The following is a 23,783-nucleotide window of genomic DNA, read 5'->3' on the forward strand; positions in this document are numbered from 1 at the left end:
TATATTTTTCAATCATTTTTCAAAATTCCAACCTTCTGATATTAAGCAACAAGAAAAAATAAAGTATAATTGTCTTAACCTAAAGGTAAAAAATGTCCTATTCATTCCCACACTTTGCTACAAAAAATACATAACATTATTAAAAATAAAGTAATCAGATGCTAATTTAATGACTGTAGAAATGATCAGTAATGTCACTAGTTTCTGCTTGTCTTATTTTAAAACCTCACTCATGCACAGTTTATATAAGACAAAGTGTGGGAAAAGGTCTCTAAAACTCAAATTAAAACTTTTTGTTTTTTGCCAAATGACCCCTTCTGAATGGCCGTTTTATTGCAAAAAGACCAAGAGCCTGTGCAACCTGTTCAGAAATGTAAAAAGCATCCCTCAGAATCGCAGAATGATTCAAATATACCTTCCACACAGTGTGCACAGAGGCTTCTCTAACTGCAGGATGATACGCTCGGACAGGATGATAGACACATACAGGTCAGGCTGTACTCTGTGTCATGCCTCGGGGTGTATCATCCCCRCTTCCTCCGATGCAGCCATTGTGACAGTCATCATCTGTGCCTCTCAAAATAAAACAGACAGAGGCAGAGAGGAGCGGGGCATGCTGGGCCACTGCTGCTTATATAGGCCATTATATTTGTCACAGTGAATGTGTGTGGATGCTTGAAAATAGCCCCAGGCCTAATTGACAGTTAGGTTTTTAATGTGCGGCTTCAAGGCCTTGACGATTATTAGACTGTTCACTGAACAGAACAGAAGCAGGGGCCTTCGTGTCAACGAACGGGACCATCTGAGTTCATGATTTACAGTCCAAACTGTTTGGCTTTGACTTCGCTTCATCAGATATCCCTGAACAGTGGACACAGGGGCTGCAGGGACATGAATGGTGCCATTGTTTGAACACAGCAGCCCCTTTATTTTGAAAATTAGCCAGGAATTAAAAGAGTGAGACTGCAGCTTGTGATCACTCCGGCTACACAGACTTTAGGATTTTACTGTAGCAGTTTTCCGCTAATGGTAGCTTTTTTTCATACTTTAAAGGAATGCCATCTTATACTAAGATCAGAGTACCTGTTGTTAATTATTTTCAGCTGTTACCAATGTTTAGCTTTATATCTGTACAGTTGATTGAGTCATGGTAATTTTTGGTTGGTAAATGTTGATTAGCTGCAGTGGCCATCTTGAATTGGCTCCAAAAGGTAATCAACTGTAGACAAAGTACTGTAAATAGTTCACTGCAAAGTTCTAGCTCTAGTTTTGTCCTGACCATCTCCGTAAATCTCGGCAAACATCCAACTCTGTCTTTTATTCAGTGACAACACTCGTTTATGTGTTTCTGCTTTACAGTACTGGTCTGTGTCGGCCTCTCTCTCATGGCTTTGTGCCCCACACAGGAAATGGTCTCTATTGTCCTTGGGAGAGGAAGCGGCCCCTTGCAGACCAGTCCTGCATTGACAGAGACCGTGGTAAATTATTAATCTTCATTAACAAATGGAAGCCTCACACGGAGCAGCACTGTCAGTCTTCTTGGGATTGTTTCGGAGCAAAGAAGAGCAGGGCTGCAACGAAACACCTGTCAAAAAACACCACAGATCCAAGTTTTAACACTGGTAACTTGTTACTTTCTGCAGCAAGTTTCTTTTTTATTAAATGCACCTGCTGTCAGCTTTTTTGTTTTAATAAATGGTCAAAGGTGAAGAATATTTGTTTGCTTCTTTCAGTGTTTTACCACCAGAGGTAGACAGAGACTCACTCACATTGCCTGGCTCTCACATGTGGCCCTCAGGGTTAAAATAGCTCAACACTTGCTCCGGTCACATGTGGGAGCCYTTAAAAGTTTGATCCTGATAAAATACGTGCAGCATCTAAAATTATCACCCACTACAGATGTTCTTTTAAAGGCACAGCATGTCACAAACAGTCGTCTGAAGACACTACAGTTGCTAACATATGTAAAAAGTGTACTTTGGACGTAAATCATAAAATGCACAGCACATTTAGTTGCTATTTCTGGCCCAACATATGAGAAGGTGTGATTCCTCTGGAAGCTCAGTCAGTTTGCACCTTATATATTACCTTGCCAGTGCAGATTACAGAGACAAAACACACCAGCATGTGTAAAACAAGAAACAAACAAAAAGGCTAAAAGTAACAACTTTTATCTCTATCTCATCAGGGCTCAGATTTCTTACTTTATAAAACTGTTTGTTTTAGAATTCTACCTTTTTTGTATTTCAATTTTTTGTATGATTTTATTGTTAATTTTTATTGCATGAATTTGTAAGATGTATTGGTTGGTTTTATGTATTTTCTTGGCAGACATGCTTATGCATTTTTAGTGTATTTGGATGCATAAACTGCATGTACTTTATTTGCGTAGAAATGCCCAACCAGCAGGGAGTTGCAAATTAGCTGTAGCTATATACTCTTTGTGCAACGCATCAGTTACAGATTTGATCTGTTCTATGTTTTTGTTTGCATTCTCCCTGATAAATAAATAAATAAATAAATAAATGAAAGAAAGAAAGAAAGAAAGAAAGAAAGAAAGAAAGAAAGAAAGAAAGAAAGAAAGAAAGAAATAATAGAAACAAAGTCCCAGGTGTTTTACCTGTTTCTACTGCCTGTTCTTTTGAGTGAAGCTGAGCGTGTTTTGTTTTTAAACTACATTTCCCATGATGCCTCGCGTTCGAGATGACCTAATGGAACGCACGAGCGTGCTGTGACAGCTGAGCTCCAAGTTTACTGAGGGGGGAACTTCAGAGCCGAATACGACCTTGAGCTGARCCGCAGGAGGTTTTAACATGTAAGTTGAACTCACTCTTCCTGTTTTCACAGATTTGTGACATTTCGTAAACACGTCTTGTTGTTATTTGTCCTTTTCGTTTGTTTGTAATAATCGTCCAAAACTTGCCCAGAGGGAGACATTTCCACCAAAACGCCGCAGGAAGAAGGTGGGCGGATGTGTTGATGCTGCCATTCATGTTGTCATCACTTTAACACCTTCACATCAATCTAACGAACATTATTAACTCATTAAGACCAACTTGGCCRTATCTAATGAGCTAACACAGAAATTAATATTTTGCTGTTTAACCAGTTGGTTTACCCCTTTAAAAACACATGAAATTAGGCTTTATTTTGCTAGTTCAACTTAGTAGGTATAGCTCATTTTAAAGATTAAAAAACTCTCTCAAACAGTAATTTTATTTTATAGCTGGTGGTCTTTGTTTAAGCAACTTAAACTGATAAACACATCTGAGTTTTACCTTTAAAATCCTAGCAGCTGTGACTCACAAAGTGTACCCACTGCTGTAGACAAACTGTTGGGTCATGAATAGCACCTTTGTGTGTAAACCACCTTTTATCCCCTGTGTGTTCAGCAGTGTTGACTGATATGAAACGGAGGCATTAACAGAGGCAGAATGAAATGAAACATGCTGACCCAGCTGTAGTTATGGTACCAAAAGTAAACCCCAAGATTAAAATTCACGTRTGACAAATTGGAGAACGAAAAATGAACTTGTCTCAATGATAATCCCACCCTGAACAGCTTTTCACGTCAACAGGATATTAGTTAAATTAATAAGAGCAAAACRGTTCAAAATGCATTTGTTGAACATTACAAGTTCCTTTAAATTTATTTGTGGCAAAACTTTTGTGACTTAACTGAGAACTATGTCTTTTATCTTTATTGCTATTTTAGTGTAAGACCTTGAAGGAAAATACATTTTCATTATGGATGGAAATGTACACTTGTGAGTTTATAAGACTAAAATCTTTTTTTTGTACTCTCATATAATGTAATTCACTAAAAAACAAGATTATATCTCATAATAATACTTTTAACTGTAGTCTTTGTTTCCAGATTATGACCAGATTTGACAAACATTTGTTGCCTTTGTGAGCTCCATGTAATTGCGGGTTCCTCTGCTGTTTTCCTACAGGTAAACACAAGCGTTTAAAAGCTRCATCACTATCAAAATAAATGAACAAAATACACACAGGTCTGAATAAAGGGAAAATTTCTTTCAAAAATAATGTATGGYTACTTTTAGATAAAGAAGATTTCCACAAAACAAACATTCACATGATAAAATATTGCATAGATCAGATTCAGTGAGTAATTAATCACTGATTAGTGTCTGTAAATCAGTGAGCAGCAGTGCTGGCAAACAGACTTGACGTTGTCGCAGTGATAAGGGTTGAAGTACAGGAAATAGCTGATTTGAATGATATTGTCGAGACCAGATCTTTGTGGACTTTGATGCAAATGAGGGAAAAGGAGAGTCGTGACTCGTCGTATTGTCACGTTTAGCAAGCTTCGGTTGTGCTCTTTTTAAGTCTGTTCATTGTCTGTTTAAGCAGCACGCCTTTTCAACAGTGGACGCCCCTCCTTCTGCTCCTCTTCCTCCCCCTCTCATTCCCATGTCAGCTCCAGCTCCACCCTCCCTCACTGTTGCTTTCTCCACTTTCTGGCAGGACACCCTCAGGGCAGACGAGAAGCCGGCCGGCAGAGCAGCACCGACCATAAGGAGTCTGTGTTTTGATGGGAATACATCGAATGAAGCAGAACCAGTCCTGCACAGAACATCATACACAGAGTTAATTTCTCCAGCACTGCAGTAAGTCATTATTTACTCTTACATAGTCTAGGATATCGCTCGTATTCTAGTCAAATATTTATTAGCATTTTGCACATCGTTTTTACTCCTGCTGTGGTGAGCATTTACCAAAATTAGCACTGAAGCTTTTACCTGATTGAACTCCTGACACAACGAAACTAATTTAGACAAATCAGGTTATTAAGGAGGCAGAGTTATGGGTGATTATTGGCCTCAAAGATATTTTGTCTATAAAACTTATTGCACGTAGCATAGTTTTATCCACAGGGTAAATGCATCACATTTTTTTAATTTGGTAAATGATTACCAAACTATGATTTAAGTTTAGAATAACCCTAAAGTCTAGTTTAATGCTCATTTTCTGCTTTCATAGTTGTCGAAACGACACAGGATTTAATCAGTAATACAGTTAACGCAACACAACCAAGTTAATGTAATCAAATCTGGCTTATATTCTAGTTATTTATTCAAGGATGGTGTAAAAGTCAGCTGTATGAGTTGTGACGTGCACAAAATAAAAAGTTCTAAATGTATATAAAAGTATGTGTTACTCCTAAAAACTCAAATCCTGCTCAGTGTTTGAGTCTGAACTTTGCATCACCTGGGTCAGAATTTACACACTCAATTAATTATTTTAGCTTTGCCTTTTGAGGTGGCTGTTTTCTTTCTGTTTTAAAGGTCACCACACTCCGTAACCCAGCAGGACCAATCAGTTCTGCACTAACCTTAAACCAGTTAAACAGTAACCTTAAATTTCAAGTCAGGTTTGCACAAATCCAAAATCTGCTAATGTTGCAGCTCAGTCCACATATTGAGCTCAGTTTACACATGTTGGGTGGTCTCATCAGGTTCTGCTTCAGAAGAGAGAGTGTTTTAGGTTTTTGTTTTTCTGTGTGACCACTTTCATCTCAGTTGCTGTCCAGATTTAGCTCCTGCAGTTGTCAGGGTGACATTCTTGTTTTATTTTTTCCTCGCGCTTCTTATTTATGTTTAATTAATTTAAAACGAATGATGTGTTTTAGCAGAAATAAATACGTGACTGTTGTTTCAAATTAATTAATATTCACTTTAAAAATCAAATGCTTACGTCTCCGTTTAAAGTCTTCTGTGTCAGGTTTATGTTTTGCCTTTTTGTCATGATGCAGACTTGTGTTTGCATTGTGCAGACACGTGGGACTTTTTTAAAACAAATCTATTATTAATAAATTAAGGGTTTGCTGCAGGTATCCTATTACAACACATCTACGCTGAATAAAATTGATCCCTGAACACATGTTGGATTTGAAGCATCCAGTTTTTAGCTCAGACTGGAATATGATTTATGGCTGATATATCACCAATAAATGTGTCCTGTTGGAAACTTAGCACAGTGAGCGAACGCTGTTAACGATTAACCAAACTGTTCTTGTAAGTCACAAAGTTAGTTCAGGGAAAAAAAACATTTCGTTCATATGATGTCATTTTATAGGATGACATCTGTCAGTTTGAGCACATTGGTTTCGTTTTAGGCTCTTTGCAGCTTTTTGTGAAGCTGACGTGACTCAGGAATTAATTAGTTTTTGATGCTGTTTGCTTATTTAACACCCATGTGATGATGATAGCTGTAATCCAACAAGTAATTTAACTTTAAATATTTGAAACTAAGGATGTTATTTAATTATTTGTTTTATTTATTCTTTTGTTAAAAAGTCTTTGAAGTTGAGACACAGTTTAATTGGATGGATTTTCACTTAAGCGTAACATTTTTATTTACTGACAGTAATTGAGCGTTACGTTTCTAGGTGACGCTGATATACGTGCACCTCAGCTCAAACACAATTTGCAGCTTGATTGGGCTGTAAATGTCTTGTGATCTGTGTGTGTGTGTGTGTGTGTGTGTGTGTGTGTAAGCAGGTTGCAGTATTGGGATATATTTATTTTGTGAACTGCAGATGTGATCTGATGCACGTCGTCTTTATCTGCTCACTCCCAACATGTTGCAGATAAACTCTTGGGTCATTTTGTTCTGACTGATAAAGCTCAAATATTTAATGCAGCATAATGTTTGGGTCTTGGATCATTTTAGTTGGAGGGAAATGTTCAGAAAAAGACATTTTGAAGAAATTGAAAGTTGTGTTAAAGCAGCACAGGGTCGTATTTCTGTTGATGGTTTTTGCTAATCCTGCACGTTTTACTAGATTGTAAAGAAGAAAAGGAAAAAAAAATCAAAGGAAATCTGAGTTTCTATTCAGTATTGTTAACTTTCCGGTTCTAATAATAATCTTAATGAACAGATGTGGGACACCATGCAGTTTATGCAAGCAGTTCCTTCATCTTAGATTTTGAGCACATTTTTAAATCTCAAAACGTGACGTTGTTGGTTTTATTTAAATTGTAACAGATCGAAGCCTTAACGAATCGGGGCCTCATCATCAGTAATGAGGGTGTTGCTTTGGTCAGTTGTGGTGAAGAAAAAATTGAGACAAAAAGCAAAGTTCTGGCTTTACTGGTCTGTTTATGTTCCAACGCTCACCTGTGGTCTTGATGTATGGATCATGACCAAATGAACAATATTCCCTGGCTTCTCCCACATTCACTGCTCTTGGTAGACTTACACATGTTTTATAATCCTCCCATGTCTTCATGACAGATGTTAGAACTCCTGGGGATGCTTTGGGTCTCAGAAATCCTTTTGTCTCCTTTCCCTGACTTTACTTTCTTTGAGCTGAATTATGACAGTCACATTAAAGAGGGTGAATATTTATGCATTGCCTTCTTTTAAACGACATGTTCTTTATTTATTGGTATTACTCTGTCAAAATGTGATTTTTACTTTGACATTGAGGACTTTTTATCACTTTCTTTTTGTAATGAAGACCAAACTATATAGACCTTGATTAATATCTGGACTGTTTAATTTAATTTATGTGCTTCCTTCTTTGTTAAAGATTAAATCAGCATCACTCAAATCTTTTTGACCCCTGAAACTTTGCAAATAAAATAGTAAGTCCTTCAGTGTGTTTAAAGGCCCTGCCAAACTATAACGCTTTAGACAACCTATGCCAACTTATGAAATTATTTTTGTATAAATTACTAATAAAAGTTATGTATTTGATCTATTTTATAGCATTATGGTATATACATGCCTAAAACAGGCTTCCAGTTGATTTTTTTAAATTCCATCTTCAACGTAGATCTCTTTAAAATTTTCACAAGTTGGCATAAGTTGTGTAAAACGTTATAGTGTGACAGGGCCTTTATATGATGTGAGATGACATGACATTTTTTTATTTATGGCAAAATAAGAAAAATATGAGAAACTTTATGAAGTAAAAAATCAGGAAATAGATTTTTTTTCCTTTTATGGGTGGGGTTACAACTAAAGGCCTTGTCACACTATTGCTTTAGACAACTTATGCCAACTTGTGAAAATTTTAATAGTGTGACTGGGCCTAAAAGAATTGAATAAATTGGCTTTTAAAACTTTTAAATGTTTTTTTGCAGCTCACAGTTCCTAGTAATTCAGTTCTGATTTGTTTTGTGTTCTAAAAACTTTCCCTGAACTTACTTTCTATTCACCACTCTGCCAAGTTGTGCCAGTTGGAGGTTCCACATTACATAATCTGTTTGTACCCACAAGCTGCAGCTTGAAAATGTAGTTTTGTAAACACAAACCCAGGGTTTCATCAATATTGCATTAAAAAGAACTRAATTATCAACCTGTCAGGATCTGTCATGTGGGCAAAACCTTATCAGCTGTCCTGAGGAGTGTCTGAGCAGCAGATGAGCCTTACAGGTGGGGTTCGTTTGCACACAAACAGAAAAACTGAACCTCACTTCTGATGTCCACATTTTGCAGATTTCATTGTATTTAAAACAATATTTAATTTACCGTTTTGCTGCTTTTATTGATAACAAACAAATTAATTCTTCCTAATAATAAGAGTTGGGAGTTATTTTTTACTGTGTCAACGCTGGCATGAATAAAAATAATGAAAAAATGAATAGTTTTCAGACGCTGCCCGCTCTTCACAAACCCTGAATGCAGGCGTCCTCTGTCCCTCCCCCTCCCGTGTCCTGTGTGTCTTTTGTGTCCTGTGTGCCTGGGCTCACGTACACACCCTCCTGGAAGCCTCAGAGAACCAGCGGAGCTCTAGTTGGCCCAGTCTGCGCTTCAAGGTCAAAGGCAGGGTTTTCTGCTTGTGTTACTCAGGTTCAGCTCTGCCATGACTCCCAGCCAGAAACTGCAACCTTTCCTACAATACAGCTGATTCATTTCTATTACGTAATGAACAAAGTTGAAAGGCACACATTTTACTGAAGGAGCACAACTATTCTTATATTGATACTTTACTTAGACTCCTTTAAGAGCTATCAAAATACAGGATTTTTCATTGTTTTAGATTGGATTTTTTTGTGTATCAGGTTAAAAGAGAAAAGAAACAGCAACTAAAATGTGTGACATTAGCAGTAAACAAAGATTAGGAATATTTGCTTTCAGTTTTGCAGATACTGTGCTAAAACAYACTCTGTGACGTCTCACAATATCACAGGATTAGCGGGCGATAAGCATTCCCTTAGAATGCTAGTTCTTTAATTAAATGGTTCTAGCTCACAAAGATGTCAAAGAAACAACGATTAAAAACACAGTAAAGGTTTGTTTGTACTAAAGTCAGCACCTGTTTTTCTGTTTTAATAGAATAATCTGTGGTCCTTTTTATAAAAAATGTTGAAGCATCACTTTGTTCTGATTAGTTCAGCTTCAGCAGAATTTGATAGATTTGTTTTCTGAGGTGTCTGCACTTCTGCAGCCCGACTTGTGCATCTCATTCTTGTGATTGCAGGGCCAGTTTATTTTTTAATGGATCTTAATTYTTTTTTATTTTACTTTGTAAAAAGTTAGATTCAAATTGTAGCAAAGTACTAAATACTTGAGTAAAAGCCAATGTACATGTTTAAAAAAAACGGCTAAAAATAGAACACAATATTGCTCCCTTGCAGTAACTGTAGTTAGTTACTTCTCACTTCTGGTGGTGACTTTAAATGTCCTGCTTGTCCTCCATGTGGATGAACTTTAAAAAAGAAATCCCTAATGACATTTTAAGGCTGTTTTTCTGTTGCCGTCTTGGAGCTCRGAGCACAAGTCTTCTCTGGAGYTCCATTACGTTCTGCTTGAAAGATRTCCTATAGCTGACTACTTAGCTGACTTTCTTTCCCTGCTGGCTACCTGCCTGGAACAGTAAAAGGACAAGAATATAAAGGAGGGGGAGATGACTTTTACCTTCATCCTTAAGTCTCAGCATCTCAGTGGTCTTCTGTTTAAAACCCACCGTGGTCTTTCTGTAAACGCTAAACTGACAGAGTGGAAAAATGGTCTATTCTGTTTAGGAATTAACAGCTTTTATTATTAAATGAAAACATTATTTTCCCACAGTGAGTTTTAGTGGGAATCTCCTCTTTCTAATCTTCACAAAGATTATCAGAGATGTTGGCCACAAACCAAATCCCTCAGCCGATTAAAAGTAAAGAAGAAAATATCAAAAAGAGCCTCTGCTGATTGTTRTATTTGTTTAGGGGTTTCATTTCTGTTGAATCAGGCCGGCGTGTGCGTATGTAAATGTGGTAAAATGCAAACAGCAGCACCTGAACTGCCATATTTCTGCACTCATCTTGTCACGAGAGCCTTATTGGAGCCGTTGCCCTCTGGCCTGCGTGTTTTACTGACCGCCATAACCGGGCTGAAGAATCAAATGTCCCTTTGTTGGCAGCCTGGGCAGAGCGTCAAGCTTTTATGTAACGTCAATTAATGAGAGAGGCATCATTTTAATAGTAACACACGGTGGACTGCTCAGCTGTTTCCACTGTGAGTATAGAGTCATCGCAAAACAAAACAAAATTTGGACACGTTGCGAAGTCCATCACAGGGACTCATAAAGACAATCATTTTCACTCTCATTCATAACCAGGGTTAATTTAGTTTTACCACTGAATCCAACATGTATGTTTCTGGTCTGTCTCTAAGTTGAAAAATAAAAAGCTGCAGATCAAAATCAAACTACCAAATGCTGTGTAATTTTATGTAWTTGTTTCTGTTTTATGTAAAGCACGTTTGCTGCGATCCAATGATCCATTCTGTTAGGTACRTGAGAGAATCCCTAAACAAATCCTAACTGGCATTTTATAGCAGTGGCTGTAGCTCCAGGGACTAACAGTTTTGTGTATATTTATACAACATCCACCTCCTTTTATTTTGTGTCGTGTTTACAGGAGAACAATGTTTTGTTGGAGAACCTGACCCGTGTGGTAACATTACCTGTGTGACCCTAAAACCCAGACCCGAGGCCAGGCCCTGCTTTGTTTATAGGCTATTCAGTTTAATAATAAAAAAAGGTCAAATGCTGGGAAACTTTGTCTTCTGAGGAAAAAAAGCACCGACGTCAGTAAGAGAACCAGAAACAGCAGCCAAGCTATTATTATTATTTTTAATTATAAGCAAGTTTTACAAATGTACATTCTTAAATCTGTTGTTCATAATGACCAGAAAATCAATTAAGTCATAAATTGAATCAAATTAAACTGAACTTTAAAACAACAGGGCTAAACTGTATAAATGTAAAAAAAATAAACAGAATGTCACAACATCCACATCTTGTATGAGCTGCAGTTGATAATCAGACATATTTTGTTTTATGACAACCTGCTTTATTAAATTCTGTATTATTAAAAAAAACACTTGTATCCTTAAAAAAGTAAATCTTAAGAGTCAAGTCTGTTAAACGTGTTTGTGTAATGACTTTGAAGGTATTTTATTGTATAATGTAACATAAAATATTACTGAATATTCCAAGCATTTAATGGAGACTGTTGTGTTTATAAAAACACACAGCTCTTCTCTGGCAGTAATCAAACACATCATTTAAAATATTCTTCTTTGTCTTTCTTTCTTTTGTCCTCTTGAATTTTTCTGTCTAGACATCCATAACCTGCCAGTCCAGTGAGACCGAGTCGCCTTCTTTTAGTCTCTGAACCACTAGAGGGCGCCAGAGTCTCAAGGCTGTCTTCAGCTCTGAACCCTTCACCTCAGGCAAGCTGTCCCACCCTGCGTCCTCTCCTCCATCGTCTCCTCCCGGTGGTCTTTCTCCTCCCTCCTGGCACACACAGGCCCCTCTGGACACCCAGTCAGCACTATCCCTCCATGAGGGGCACAGGGAGGCACCGGGGGCCCTGGATGCGGACCCCCAGCCTCTTCAGCATGCTTCAGTCGGGAATCTCAGCGAGCCGGGCAAACGGTCCCAGCATGACGTGTCCACTCTAACTGGTAGGTATTCTTCTTTTCACAAGGATTAATCCAAACAATCAGATGGTAAAAACAAACCCAACTTTGAGCCTGAGCAGCACCAGGAGCACGTTGTAGGTGCATAAACTCATCAGTAGAGGGCAGCGTGGCATTAATGGTAACATCGTCTTAAACCAGTTGCCATGTTCTTTTTTTTTTCTTGGTTTTCTTGCTCCTAAATGACTCAAACATTGTCCACATTCAGACCTTTGTTCGGACCTGCCGGAGCTGGAGATCGTGAGCCTGCTGTCAGAAGGTCAACCCAACTACACRCTTCGAGCAGACACCGTGTTTGGATATGACAACGACGACTGGCTGCATACCCCTCTGCTGCCACCAGTCGTCGTCCTGGGACTCACACATGAGCAGATTGAGGAAACTTTCAAGTACTTCTGTGAGTAATGTTTTTTTTTTAATTGATTTTTTTGTTAAGGCTTCATCTTCTGAAGCGTTTTACTGGTGCCATCAATAAAATCATTTTTACCTTATTTGCAAAAATTGTACCAAAAACTTCTGGAATAATTTTATTGCTAAGATAAATATTATGACCCATCATATCGAAACAAGGATTAAGTCAAATTTGGTCAAAATGACCTAATCACATTTTCAGATTCCTGATACTTCGATCATYCTGATATCATAAGCACATCTAGAAATATGACGTACCGGTAAGTTGTCTTGTTGGTTAAATTGATGCATAAATATTTGGTCTGAACCCTATTTTTAAGTCATTTTAATGAGGAATTTTTAAAGTCTTTATAAAGAACAAACCTCAAATAGTATTGAATATTGAGATTTCTCTGCTGGAAAGAAATAAAAGCTTTGCTAACTCACAGAGAATATCTAAAAAATTTAATTTTTTTCCCCCCAAAATCAGTTTTTTTTTTTGTTGCTAATGCTCAAAAATTGCTTACATTTTTAAATTATATTTCAGACAATTCAAATAATACTTTGATGAGGCACTTATTTGTTATATTTTGACAAAATGCAATTTTTGCAAATGTTTTCATCAAAACACTATCTGTCTATTTCTCAGCATCCCACTTGTAGACTTAATCCTCATTTTGATGTGATGGGTCTATTTCTTCTGAGTGAATTTTTATAAATTTAGAGTTGCTTCTGCAAAAGCACAAGTATTTTCATTTGTAAAAGTTATGTTTTTATTTGTTATCAAGTAGAAAATACTTCTAAGATAATTTATTTGAACAGTTTTCTTTTATCGTTTATTTCCACTTTGACTTTAAGTGCAGTTTTTGAGCAACATAGGACATCCTGTCCACTGATAAGCTTCTGTTAAAAAAACTGAATACATTGAGAAACTGCTGCCTCTTTCTGTTTAACATATAACTAACTACCAGCGTAACATATTCACTTTAAAATTGTAAAACGTTTCATGCAGATCAGGTTTTCAAATGAAATTTCTGAGCAGATTTTATCCTACATTCATTTTTATTTCATATTTTTTCAAACCATTTATTTTCCATCAACAGCAGGACTTTTTAATGATAGTCAAAGTTTGGATATGTTGGGGTTTAAGAGACACACTTGGTTTAAACCAACTTAAACGTGTTACAAAATGAACCAAATTWCTGTGAAAGGTTTAGTTTGTGGGGTTTTCTGTGGATGAACCCCCCCACCACCCCCTCCAGGTTAAATCCTTCATTTGTGAGTCACTGATGTCAAACGTCATCAAACCAATTACCTCATTGTGCTTGGGCATCCTAAGCAGTTTATGCTGAAGGTCAGCAGACTCTATCCTTGCGTCTGCTCTGACATCCTAATGACAGTTTTGGCTGCGACACATAAAGCGTTTATAATTAGATGCAGAGGTTGTCTAGACTGCAAGATGGTAAAAGAACATGATGTTGCTCTGAAAAATCATTCAAACTGTTCAATATCACAGGCACTTTTTAACAACAGGTTATTTATTTAACTTTATAGTTATAATGTTGTAGTTTTAGCCTCCTGCTTTACAATTCATTAACTTAAAGCAAACAGAAGTGTGCAAATAAAGCTTTGTTTCCAGTTTACAGCTTCAAAGGATCAATTATTTTCTATATTTCACAGAGACAGTTGTTCCTCCTTGGCACTTACTGTAAAACATTAGTGAACAAGTCAATAATAAAGGCTCCCATGCACTTTCAAACCTTTATGGTGACTTCAWCTTGTTTTTGAAAAGGATCTGTTGATGTAAAGTGTGGTATCTTGGCTGATATAGACAGGATTATTTGAGATTGTATTGTTGTGTCCTTCTAATCCTGTACCCAGCTGAAGCTGGGTCACATGGAGCCGTCAGGGACAGGACAGACTAACCTGATTYATGCAGACTGTGCCACACTTAGTTTGGAGCTGTTTGGCATATGGTGTTAATCAAGACTCCATATGTTTGTCTTTCTACCCACATTAGGACCTTTTATCGACTTCCATTCATTTCTGTAGCCTAACCCTGACCCTGAGGAAAGCTGAGGCATGATGCATCTCTCAGGTTCAGTGTTAAGCAATTCTTAAAGAAATGACTTTCAGATATCGTTTTACTCCTGATTTCTTCTTTTATCATGTAGCTCTGCTGTTCGGCTTTTCTTGTAGTTGATCGTTACGAATTTACAGTCCCGTCATGTTTGTTGCCTCTTCTTCAACAACATTTACACTCACAGCTGGCACCTGAAAAGCTGACAGGTGGCTGAAGTAAACAAACAGAGTTCAGTCTCCTGAGAATCTATCATTCATTATTAAWCCTTTTCAAAATCAATGATTCTTATCAGCAAGCTCAGGGGGAAATCTGAAGTAGCCAAAGGACCAGGAGCATTTCTAGTTAGGATTTGACTGCAGGTAAAGACTTTGATCTGTAACAAAAATTATTTGGTAATGTATTAAATCGAACTTAGTTTCTCTTCTGTTGGGTCTTATTTCTGTTGTTGTCCAGGAGAAGGAAGTAAAATAATCTTCCCGGGTTTCCCCTTCTTCCATCAATGAAACCAATAATAAACATTAATTAATCTTTATGCAGTTATCTACACAGCACAGTATTTCACACTGTGTTCTAACTGTAAGTTTGTTTTTAAGAACAATTCTTTATAAAATCTTTGAATTTTTGTAATTTGATACATTTTTTAAACTAAACTCAACTGAGAGGGTTTGACTCTGGATTTGATTTCTGTTGCTGGCAGCTGACTGMAATATAAAACCCTTTGCTCCTGTTTGTTTACTAGTGTGGGCAAAGTCCTTACATAAGTCCTCACAAACATTTCCTTTGCAGCTGTGTTGTTGGTTAAATTGACATTATTGACCTTTTTTGATTTGGTAGATTATAGTATTTTATTGGTTATGAATAGAGCTCACAAAAACATGTTACCTTTAAACATCCAATTAAATTATTTAAAGAGAGAGAGAGTTGTTACAAACTTACAGGGATAGAGATGTTTGTGAAACCTAAATTTTGAACTAGTTGGAAGTAGCGGTGCACTTCAATCCAAGGAATAAGATTATGGAATAATCTGGAGAGTGATGTGAAAAATGCCAGATCAATGTTTATGTTTAAAAGATTGATAAATGTTGGTATATTGAAGAAATATGAAATAGCATAATGTGTAGCCATACAATTTGTAGTTCGAGAAGGAGTTGATGTTTTTGCTATTTGTAAATTATTATTGTTTGAATTTAGTTTTATTGGAAAAAAGGGGCAGATATAAGATTTTTTTCATTTTATTTGTGATTTGTATTTTTTTATTGTATATAGAATTTATTTTGTTTTTGAAAACGTATAGAATTTCTGAAATGAAATGTACTTCAAGTAGTATGTATCTTAGCAGAAATGTTTCCTTCTGAAGGGACAGAAAACTGGTGAAAGTTGTCTGAGGTGCCTCTCCTGTTCAGCCTGCAAGGAGAGTCAGGTCATGTTGAAAATTTAATGAAGACGTTAATAATTGATCGTTGGAAACTCGTATCTGGGTTTAGTGTGGATCTTTGTAACACTTCTCTGAAACGCACTAAAAATGTCTTTGACCTCGCYGAAAACAGACAGAATAAGGATTTAAAGAATGATAATTTAGGATGAACATCCCTCGATATCTACAAGGGTAAAACAGGCTCGTGTCTTGAAACTCCCCTCAGCAGCGGTGTTTTGGATTAATTATTAAGGAAATACTGACTTGAGCCTCAGATCCAGTGGGCTGCCTCCATCAGAACCTTGTGGGTGTGGTTCTGCCTGCACCAGTGTTACGCAGAGCCTCTCTATCCTTACGTCTGCAGAGAGAAAAGAGCAGCCACTGGTGTGTGGGGGGATGTACCATCTTCTTCACTTCACAGGGRTGGGTGGGTTTATGCAGCATCCTTTTTAACTGCACCCCACTCTGATTTATTCCTTGATTTAAATGTGATCCACTCATCTTCCTGTTTATTATAAGGAAAAAAGAGAAATTAGCGTCCTGCGTTCTGGTGTACGGTTTAGACTTCTCATCCTCCTTCGCCCCTCCTCTTCCTCCTCTTCATCTTTTTTCCCACCCGGTAGTCCAACGTGGCCAGGTGAACGGAGGCAGGCATGACGACAGATGGCCCGTCCAGTCTGAGGGATTATATATTAACACCCAGCAGCTCAGATTCCCCTGCACAGCCTCACAGAGACRAACCGAAGCAGTTTTCCTCCTCGACAGAAGCCAGCAGCAGCATCATGCCAGGAACACGACCAGCGTCCCACAGCTCAGCCGGCACGCAGCGCATTTAATACAAGACAAGGAATAATAAAGACATGAACCAAGAGATGGAGAACAATTTTCCTCCAGTTACCATGGAAGTGTGGAGCTGCTCAACGTCTGAGGAGGACGATGAGAAGAGTCTCGGGGACGAAAGGGTGGAAACGGATATAAAATGCCACAACAGCAATAGTAATAATAACAATAACAACAACAATAACAACAAAAGTCTTTGCAAGGAGGTGACACAAGGTGAGATGCTGAAATGTAAATGTGAGGCAGGGGATGTCTGATGTGCAGAGCAGAGAGGCACTACAGCAAAGAGAGACAGAAAACTGTTGGTTAATGTTTTTATTTAATCCTAAAATGATCTTGTTTCATTATGTCTGTTAGAGATTTAATAGTGATTCAGCAGGGTGATGCCATGGAGAACACATAATGCATGTTAATAGTATTTCCCAAACAATTATTTAGCTGCTGTTGTAAGATTTTGTTCCAAAAGAGAATTTTAAACTATAAAAATAAACTCAGCTTGAATATTTGCTCGTGGTTTTCTGAAGGTCACGGTGGCCGTTTGTCCTTGTGTTTGTATCTGCAGCTGCTCGRACGCATCGGGCTTAATGTAATCATCATCATTTGGTGTTTGTTGTCTCTGCTGTGCAGCTGCTTGTGATTGGTTAAATTTGATCATTTTGTTTTTCTTTTGGCTGCTCCCCTCTGCAGGGGTCTCCGCAGCGAGCGAACTCGCGTGAAAGGTTTATTTTGCGTCAGATGCTCCTCCTGACGCAGCCTCAGGATTAAAAGACTGCGACACCGACCACTGAGCTTCCTCAGCCCCCCCCAAATCAATATAATAATTATTAGACAAATTAATTTGTTTTTGTGTTTAAAACATTTAAGAAAACAATTTCATGTAATCAGATTGAAGGACGTGTTTAATGATTTTAAAAAGCAAAACCAGCAGGGACATAATGTTTGTTGTATTGGTCTGTTGGTTTTTTTAAACTGAGATTTGCTAAAAGAAGAATACAAATAAAAATCTTAGTTATTGCCTGATTTTCTGATTCATTTTGAACTGGCTTCATTTAAATGTTAGTTTTGTTTTTTTTGTGTTTTATTTTATTTTTTTTAGTTATTACACGAGTTTTTAAGGGTTCAGAACTGCGGTTAATTTTAAATAAACATTTTCAATCCTGCGTTTGAATAAATATGTGGCCAGCATCTAAAGCTCCGCAAGCTTCAGTGTAAATCTTCTTCTAAGGACGGAACTCGTTTTCACTGGTCCAGTTCCCTCAATATAACCGACGTCATAAGTACGTAATTCACCCAGGTTTATCCACAGGGACAGTATTAGGGTAGCGGTTCACAGCACCAGCCTGCATTTAGCTTTAACGTCAGCCTCGCTGTAAAAACCACAGCTTGAGTTTCAGAACCAGGTTCTGATTCGTTCTGGCAGTCCAATGCTTTAAGATGGATTCACTTATTCATAAAAAAATTAGCCTGTGTAAGAAAATAAATAACCAAATAAGTGTACTGAATGACCTTTATTGAAATAATGTTTATCAGGTTTCATCTCCAAGGTTAAACAATAAAGTGCAAAATATGTAAAATATAAATTTGCATTTTTTTCCCTTTGTCCTGTGCTGCATTCTGAATATTTGCCCGACTTTTCTGTGAACTGGTTCTTATTTTGGGTGTGGGGTGGTTTATTTCTGTACCTGCAGAGCCCTGCTGCAACAATAGGATTTGGAAAACAATTATCTAATTAACYTTTGTTAATTTATAGACCGAGTCACGAAGGTTACACATCAGAGTTTAGAGCTCAGGAAGACCGTGGATCCAAATGCTGCATAATTTAGGATGAAGTTTATTATTCATTAGGATCATTGTTTATGTTTATTTAACGAGTGAGTAGTGCATTTAAAAATAGCTGTAATCATCTTCACTCTTAATTATTTAATTAGCGGGTCTTTTTAATGGGATTAGAAATGTTTGTTTTACTTTATTTCTTTCARTGACAAACAGTATTTGTAGCTTGGTCTTTAGAGGACGTGATTTATTTTTATCCTGCTGCAGCGTCCTTGAGAAGAACAAGACCTGTTGAACAGTCATTAATGAGGGGGAAAATATTCAGATGAATCTGTCTAATGGAGTAATTAAAAATAATGCAGTCAAGAAGAAACTGTTTCTATAAAACTGCTCTTCTGCGGTGTAGGTAATCTAAATTATTCTGAATATTTTCAGATTCAAAAATCATTTTATAAAACTGAAAAGATGTACACATCTTAAAAGTTTAATAGATTTATGGAAAAGTTTATTAAAAAGCTAAATAATAACTGTGGGTTTTATGTTGTAAATATAAAAGTATTTATAAAGTAAAAGACATGAACTGTTTTGCTTTAAACTCTAATCTGCAGCAATAATAAATCCCTTTGAAGAGACTAATTAATCCTTTCTTCCTGTTCAGTCCCAATGACTTTAATTCGATTTAAACAACCTATTGTTCAGGATGTAAGTTCAGCTCTTTAGCCAGTTACTGTTTTCCTCTCTGCTTTGTGTGTCCTGTGGATGTGAAGGCATGCATCGAGCTATTTTAGYGTCCAGGAGAACAAATTCATTAGCATCTTATGTGGGCTAAAAGGGATCAAGCTAAGAGGATTCTGTTGACCACATGGAGATGTTGTGGTCTGCAGATACTAAAACTTCTGGGGGCGGAGGCAATTATCTGCATCTGTTTCCTGTTTCCTGTTCGATTTAAAATTAGACTCATAATCCAGAGATGCAAACAAACAAACAAAAAAATCCTAATTTTAATAGATCTTTTGAGAGAAAAGTTGTCTGCCTCCAATCATTAAACTCCTCTCTTTCCTTCCTCAGTGCTGTGCTCAGACAGGGTGGGCCAGGTCACCAAGACGTATCATGACATCAAAGCGGTCACCCACCTGCTGGAGGAGGTACGACAGACGGACACACAGACAGCAGATTAACAGGATTAAAGAGGATTGAGGCTGCGCCTCACAGACCATCACTGCATTTTCAGCACATTTTTCTCTTATCAACTTGATCAAATTAAAGTAAATCAAAGTTTGGATTCACAGCGACTCTGCAACTAATAAACGTACGATCTGATTTTCTAGAAAGAGCGAGATCTGGAGCTGGCAGCTCGAATCGGTCAGTCGCTCCTGAAGCAAAACCAAGAGCTGACGGCCCGAAATGAAATGCTGGACGAGCAGCTCGAGATCGCCAAGGAGGAGGTAAAAATGCTCCTGAAGATGCATGTTGTGTCAGACAAAAACTTAGCCTGCTGACCTTTAAATAATCACAAATGTTAACGGGTTATAAAATWATTATCCAGATCGCTCAGCTTCGACATGAGCTCTCGATGCGAGACGACCTCCTTCAGTTCTACGCCAGCACCGAGGAAATCGAAAACGCTCAGGCACACTCAACGTAAGTAAACGCACGAGTAATACAAACGGCCTTTATGATAGTTCACTCTTAAAGAAGCTTAGTTTATTAATATTAATTATAACATGTAGATAAAAAAGGAAAAAATGGAGAAAGAGGCAAAATATTAGCATATGTTAGCTAATTATGTTAGCAAATATTAGCATTATGTTAGCTAATTTTAAACCGCTACACAGTTTTAGTTTGTCCGTTTTCTCTTTGTCTGTTATACAAAATTCATATTTAGAGTTGTGTTTTTTGTGCAGAATTAAAAGGAACGAATCCAGCAGTTCTCTCAGCAACTTTGTGCATTACGACTTCCTGCAGCAGAAACTGAAGAGTTTAGAAGAGGAGAACCGCAAACTCAGATTAGAGGTGTGCATAAGTTGTGACACAGACTGAACTTTAAACTCATATTTATTAAATYGATTAAAGTAAAAAGCTTAAATATTTAGAACTGTTTGGCTTATTTGATCACATTTTTTCTCAACAGGCCAATGAGCTCTCAACGGAGACGACGAACTACGAGGAGCAGGAACAGGAGCTGATGATGGTGTGTGTGGAGGAGCTCTGTAAGTGCAGCGTTCCTGCTTCTGTCAAAGGAAGTCATGTGAGCTGCAGTTGTATTCATGAATTTTATTTTAATTTTTTTTTAGCATCTGCAAACAAGCAGGTGGTGGACCTGTCCGAGGAGCTGGCACGGAAAGTAGAGGACACTCTGCGACAGCAGGAGGAGATCAGCTCGCTGCTCGCTCAGATTGTTGACCTGCAGGCTCGCTGCAAGGGGGTGAGGGATACAAAAACACAAACACACTAGAAATTTGTAAAAAGGGAAATAACCTGAACATCATGGCAGCTACAACCCCCTACACATGATTATTTTATTTTGATGCCATGTTTTATCAACGCTGCATGAGCGTATGTCAAACTTCCTCCAAGTGCACAGGCTGAAAAATAAAATTAAAATAAACATGGGCCCCTGCACTGGCTGCTAGCTTAATCCTGAAAAATAAAAGCACTTTCCTATAAAAGTGTTTGAATTTCTTGTTTTATTTTATTGCTTTTGGCTCGCAGCGCTAAAACACATTTTTATTTTGGCCCTCTCGGAAAAAAGTTTCCTGATTTAAATGATCCTGCAGGGATGTACGTTTCTTTCTTTTGTTGTGTGATAATAACTCATTTATAAAAACGTGAAATCTTTAAACTGTTTTTAGCTTGCCCATGAGAATGAGGAACTGAACCAACACCTGAGTGCCTCCAGAGAAAACGAGTTAAAACTGAAATCAGAGGTGAGTGACCTCAGCAACATATTTAAAATGAAAGTAAAATGTTTTAAAATTCAYGTTTTAGTGTAGTGTTTTTTATATTCATGGATTCCTGAATGATGAATCTGTGTCTGCAGCTCAAAGACTTGCAGGACAAGTACTCTGAGTGTGAGGACATGCTCCACGAGGCACAAAAAGACATCAAAAATCTGCGAAACAAGAGTTTGCCCAACAGCACGGTGCAGAGGTACACTGCTCTGGCCTCTGTCCTCCCCATGGACTCTCTGGCAGCTGAGATAGAAGGAACCTTTCGTAAAGGCCTGGACTCCCCGACTCCCTCAGAGTACAAGTGAGTCCGTCTTCAACAAACACTGAAAAACTGCTGAATAAAATGTGTAAAGGCTTTTAATCTTCAGTTTAAGTGCACAGATTTAAGTTGCTTTTCCTCAACAGGAGCCATCCGTGGCGTGTGTTCGAAACGGTGAAAGTGGTGAACAAAGCCGGCAGGATGCGCTCTCGGTGCCACTCACCAGGACTGCCAGGCTCCAGCCCGGTGTCGGCYCGCTCCAGCTGCACCAGCACTCCCAGAACCAGCTACTACGGCTCCGACAGCACCAGCATTAACCTGGAGGACAAACCCAGCTCCACTCCTGCTCAGAAAGACGACAACAGGTGAGGTCGGCCAGATGCCTGAAGTTTGGTTTAATACCTGCGTGCGTGGTGGGACAAATGTTACCTTTCCCCCACCTGCAGTGTTGGTGGACCCAAACGTCTGGGTCAGCCGGGCACGCCCGGAGGCCCGGACCTGGAAGCTGCTCTGCACAGCCTCTCGGCCCGCCAGCAGAACCACTCCTCRGACCGGCCGTTCTTTGACGTGGAGCGGGAACGGAAGCTCCGAGCCTTGGCTGCAAACTGCAAGGAGGGAGACGGCTCCAGTGGCTTCCAGACCCCAAACGACAGCCTGGCCTCCAGCTCCGACGCGTCGACGGGCACCAATTACTCCAACGGGAGCTCACGCCACTCCTGTGGTTCATCGGGGGGGTCCCGGTCCTACCTGCCCGACCGGCTGCAGATTGTTAAACCTCTTGAAGGTAACAGCCATAGAGCCAATAATGAAAGCACAAAACAACATGTGGAGTTGCGTCTCCAGGAAGTCATTGTTTTTGTCACATTGGAGTTGTGCTTGTCRTCAGGCTCGGTGACTCTGCACCACTGGCAGCAGCTGGCCAAACCAAACCTGGGAGGCATTCTCCACCCGCGTCCTGGAGTCCTGACGAAAGACTTCAAGGAGCTGGAGGTGGACATTCAGCACGTCTACAGCCTGAACGACCTGGAGGAAGATGAGCCTGACTTGACTCAGTTCTCCGGAGCTCATGGATTTGGTGAGACACGCACAGTTCCTCCATCCTTGTCGTTTCACTTCTCTYCTATCTCCTCTTTTTTGATGTTATTTATGATGTAAAAGACTTGAAAACTCCTCTAATGTGCTTCTTTCCCTCTATGAACTGATAGTTTCTCCAYCGGGCTCAAACCTCCCTCAGACCTCACCCACACATACCATCACCTCCAGCAAAGTCCTCCAACCCTCCCCTCTCATTCCCTCCTTCTCCAATAGGTAAGAGCTCCCACGCTGTAGAACTTCCTTTTAAACGCTGATGTTTTGTTGCTTTTCACAGCTTTAAGCTCTAAAACCTGATTTACTGCCTAAAGGGAGGTGAAGGAGTTAACCTTTAAAGTTCAAGCACTTTCTTTATTTTAGATTTACCATGCTGCTTCTCCTCTCTTGACCTTTGCCCTTTTACCCCTTCGTTGGCAGAAAAGTTTTGTCGGGGCTCTTTCTCAAACTCTAGACGGAGCCGTGGAGGAAAAGTAAGAACGTGGTGGAGCTCAGAATGGCTGATTATTGTCTCAAATATTAACAACAGAGGCAACGAACGTTTGTTTAAACACAAACACATTTCTGAGACGTTTAAGTCACAACTGCAGACAATCTGAGTTTATAACAAGACAAAAACAGTTGTGCTTTCATTTTGGAGTTTACATTGAATAAATATTCACAACAAACTTGAGGAAAGTTATTTAAAGCAGAAACTTCTACTGAATGTTTCTTGTATTTCCTCCCTTTGAGATGTTAATGAAGATGTTAGTTATTTCTTGGATAAATTGTCTCAGTTCAGCTGATGTTCATTTTAAAAGTTAACTTTTCTTTTTGTTACATGTTTATAATTGTGCTCCTAAAGTTTACGGGTTGTTAACTTCATGTCGCTTTTTTTGTAAATTATTATTGTTTGAATTTAGTTTTATTGGAAAAAAGGGGCAGATATAAGATTTTTTTCATTTTATTTGTGATTTGTATTTTTTTATTGTATATAGAATTTATTTTGTTTTTGAAAACGTATAGAATTTCTGAAATGAAATGTACTTCAAGTAGTAT

At 38.3% G+C, this 23,783-nt stretch overlaps 1 protein-coding gene across 1 annotated transcript in view; it reads left to right on the forward strand.

Moving 5' to 3' along the window:
• Positions 1-11,642: 11,642 nt before the first annotated feature.
• Positions 11,643-23,783, forward strand: part of hap1 (huntingtin associated protein 1) — a gene marked incomplete at its 5' end in the record, with an annotated part of 14,962 nt that continues 2,821 nt past the window's right edge. The window contains 14 exons of the mRNA XM_014010177.1: positions 11,643-11,931; positions 12,155-12,343; positions 19,515-19,591; positions 19,775-19,891; positions 19,993-20,087; positions 20,351-20,459; positions 20,578-20,656; positions 20,741-20,871; positions 21,299-21,373; positions 21,487-21,698; positions 21,803-22,021; positions 22,103-22,440; positions 22,543-22,731; positions 22,862-22,964. Of these exons, the coding sequence (XP_013865631.1) occupies positions 11,643-11,931; positions 12,155-12,343; positions 19,515-19,591; positions 19,775-19,891; positions 19,993-20,087; positions 20,351-20,459; positions 20,578-20,656; positions 20,741-20,871; positions 21,299-21,373; positions 21,487-21,698; positions 21,803-22,021; positions 22,103-22,440; positions 22,543-22,731; positions 22,862-22,964 (2,222 nt within the window). The remainder of the gene's footprint in view (positions 11,932-12,154; positions 12,344-19,514; positions 19,592-19,774; positions 19,892-19,992; positions 20,088-20,350; positions 20,460-20,577; positions 20,657-20,740; positions 20,872-21,298; positions 21,374-21,486; positions 21,699-21,802; positions 22,022-22,102; positions 22,441-22,542; positions 22,732-22,861; positions 22,965-23,783) is intronic.

This window comes from Austrofundulus limnaeus, unplaced genomic scaffold (assembly GCF_001266775.1).
Source record: "Austrofundulus limnaeus strain Quisiro unplaced genomic scaffold, Austrofundulus_limnaeus-1.0 Scaffold66, whole genome shotgun sequence".
Lineage (NCBI taxonomy): Eukaryota > Metazoa > Chordata > Actinopteri > Cyprinodontiformes > Rivulidae > Austrofundulus > Austrofundulus limnaeus.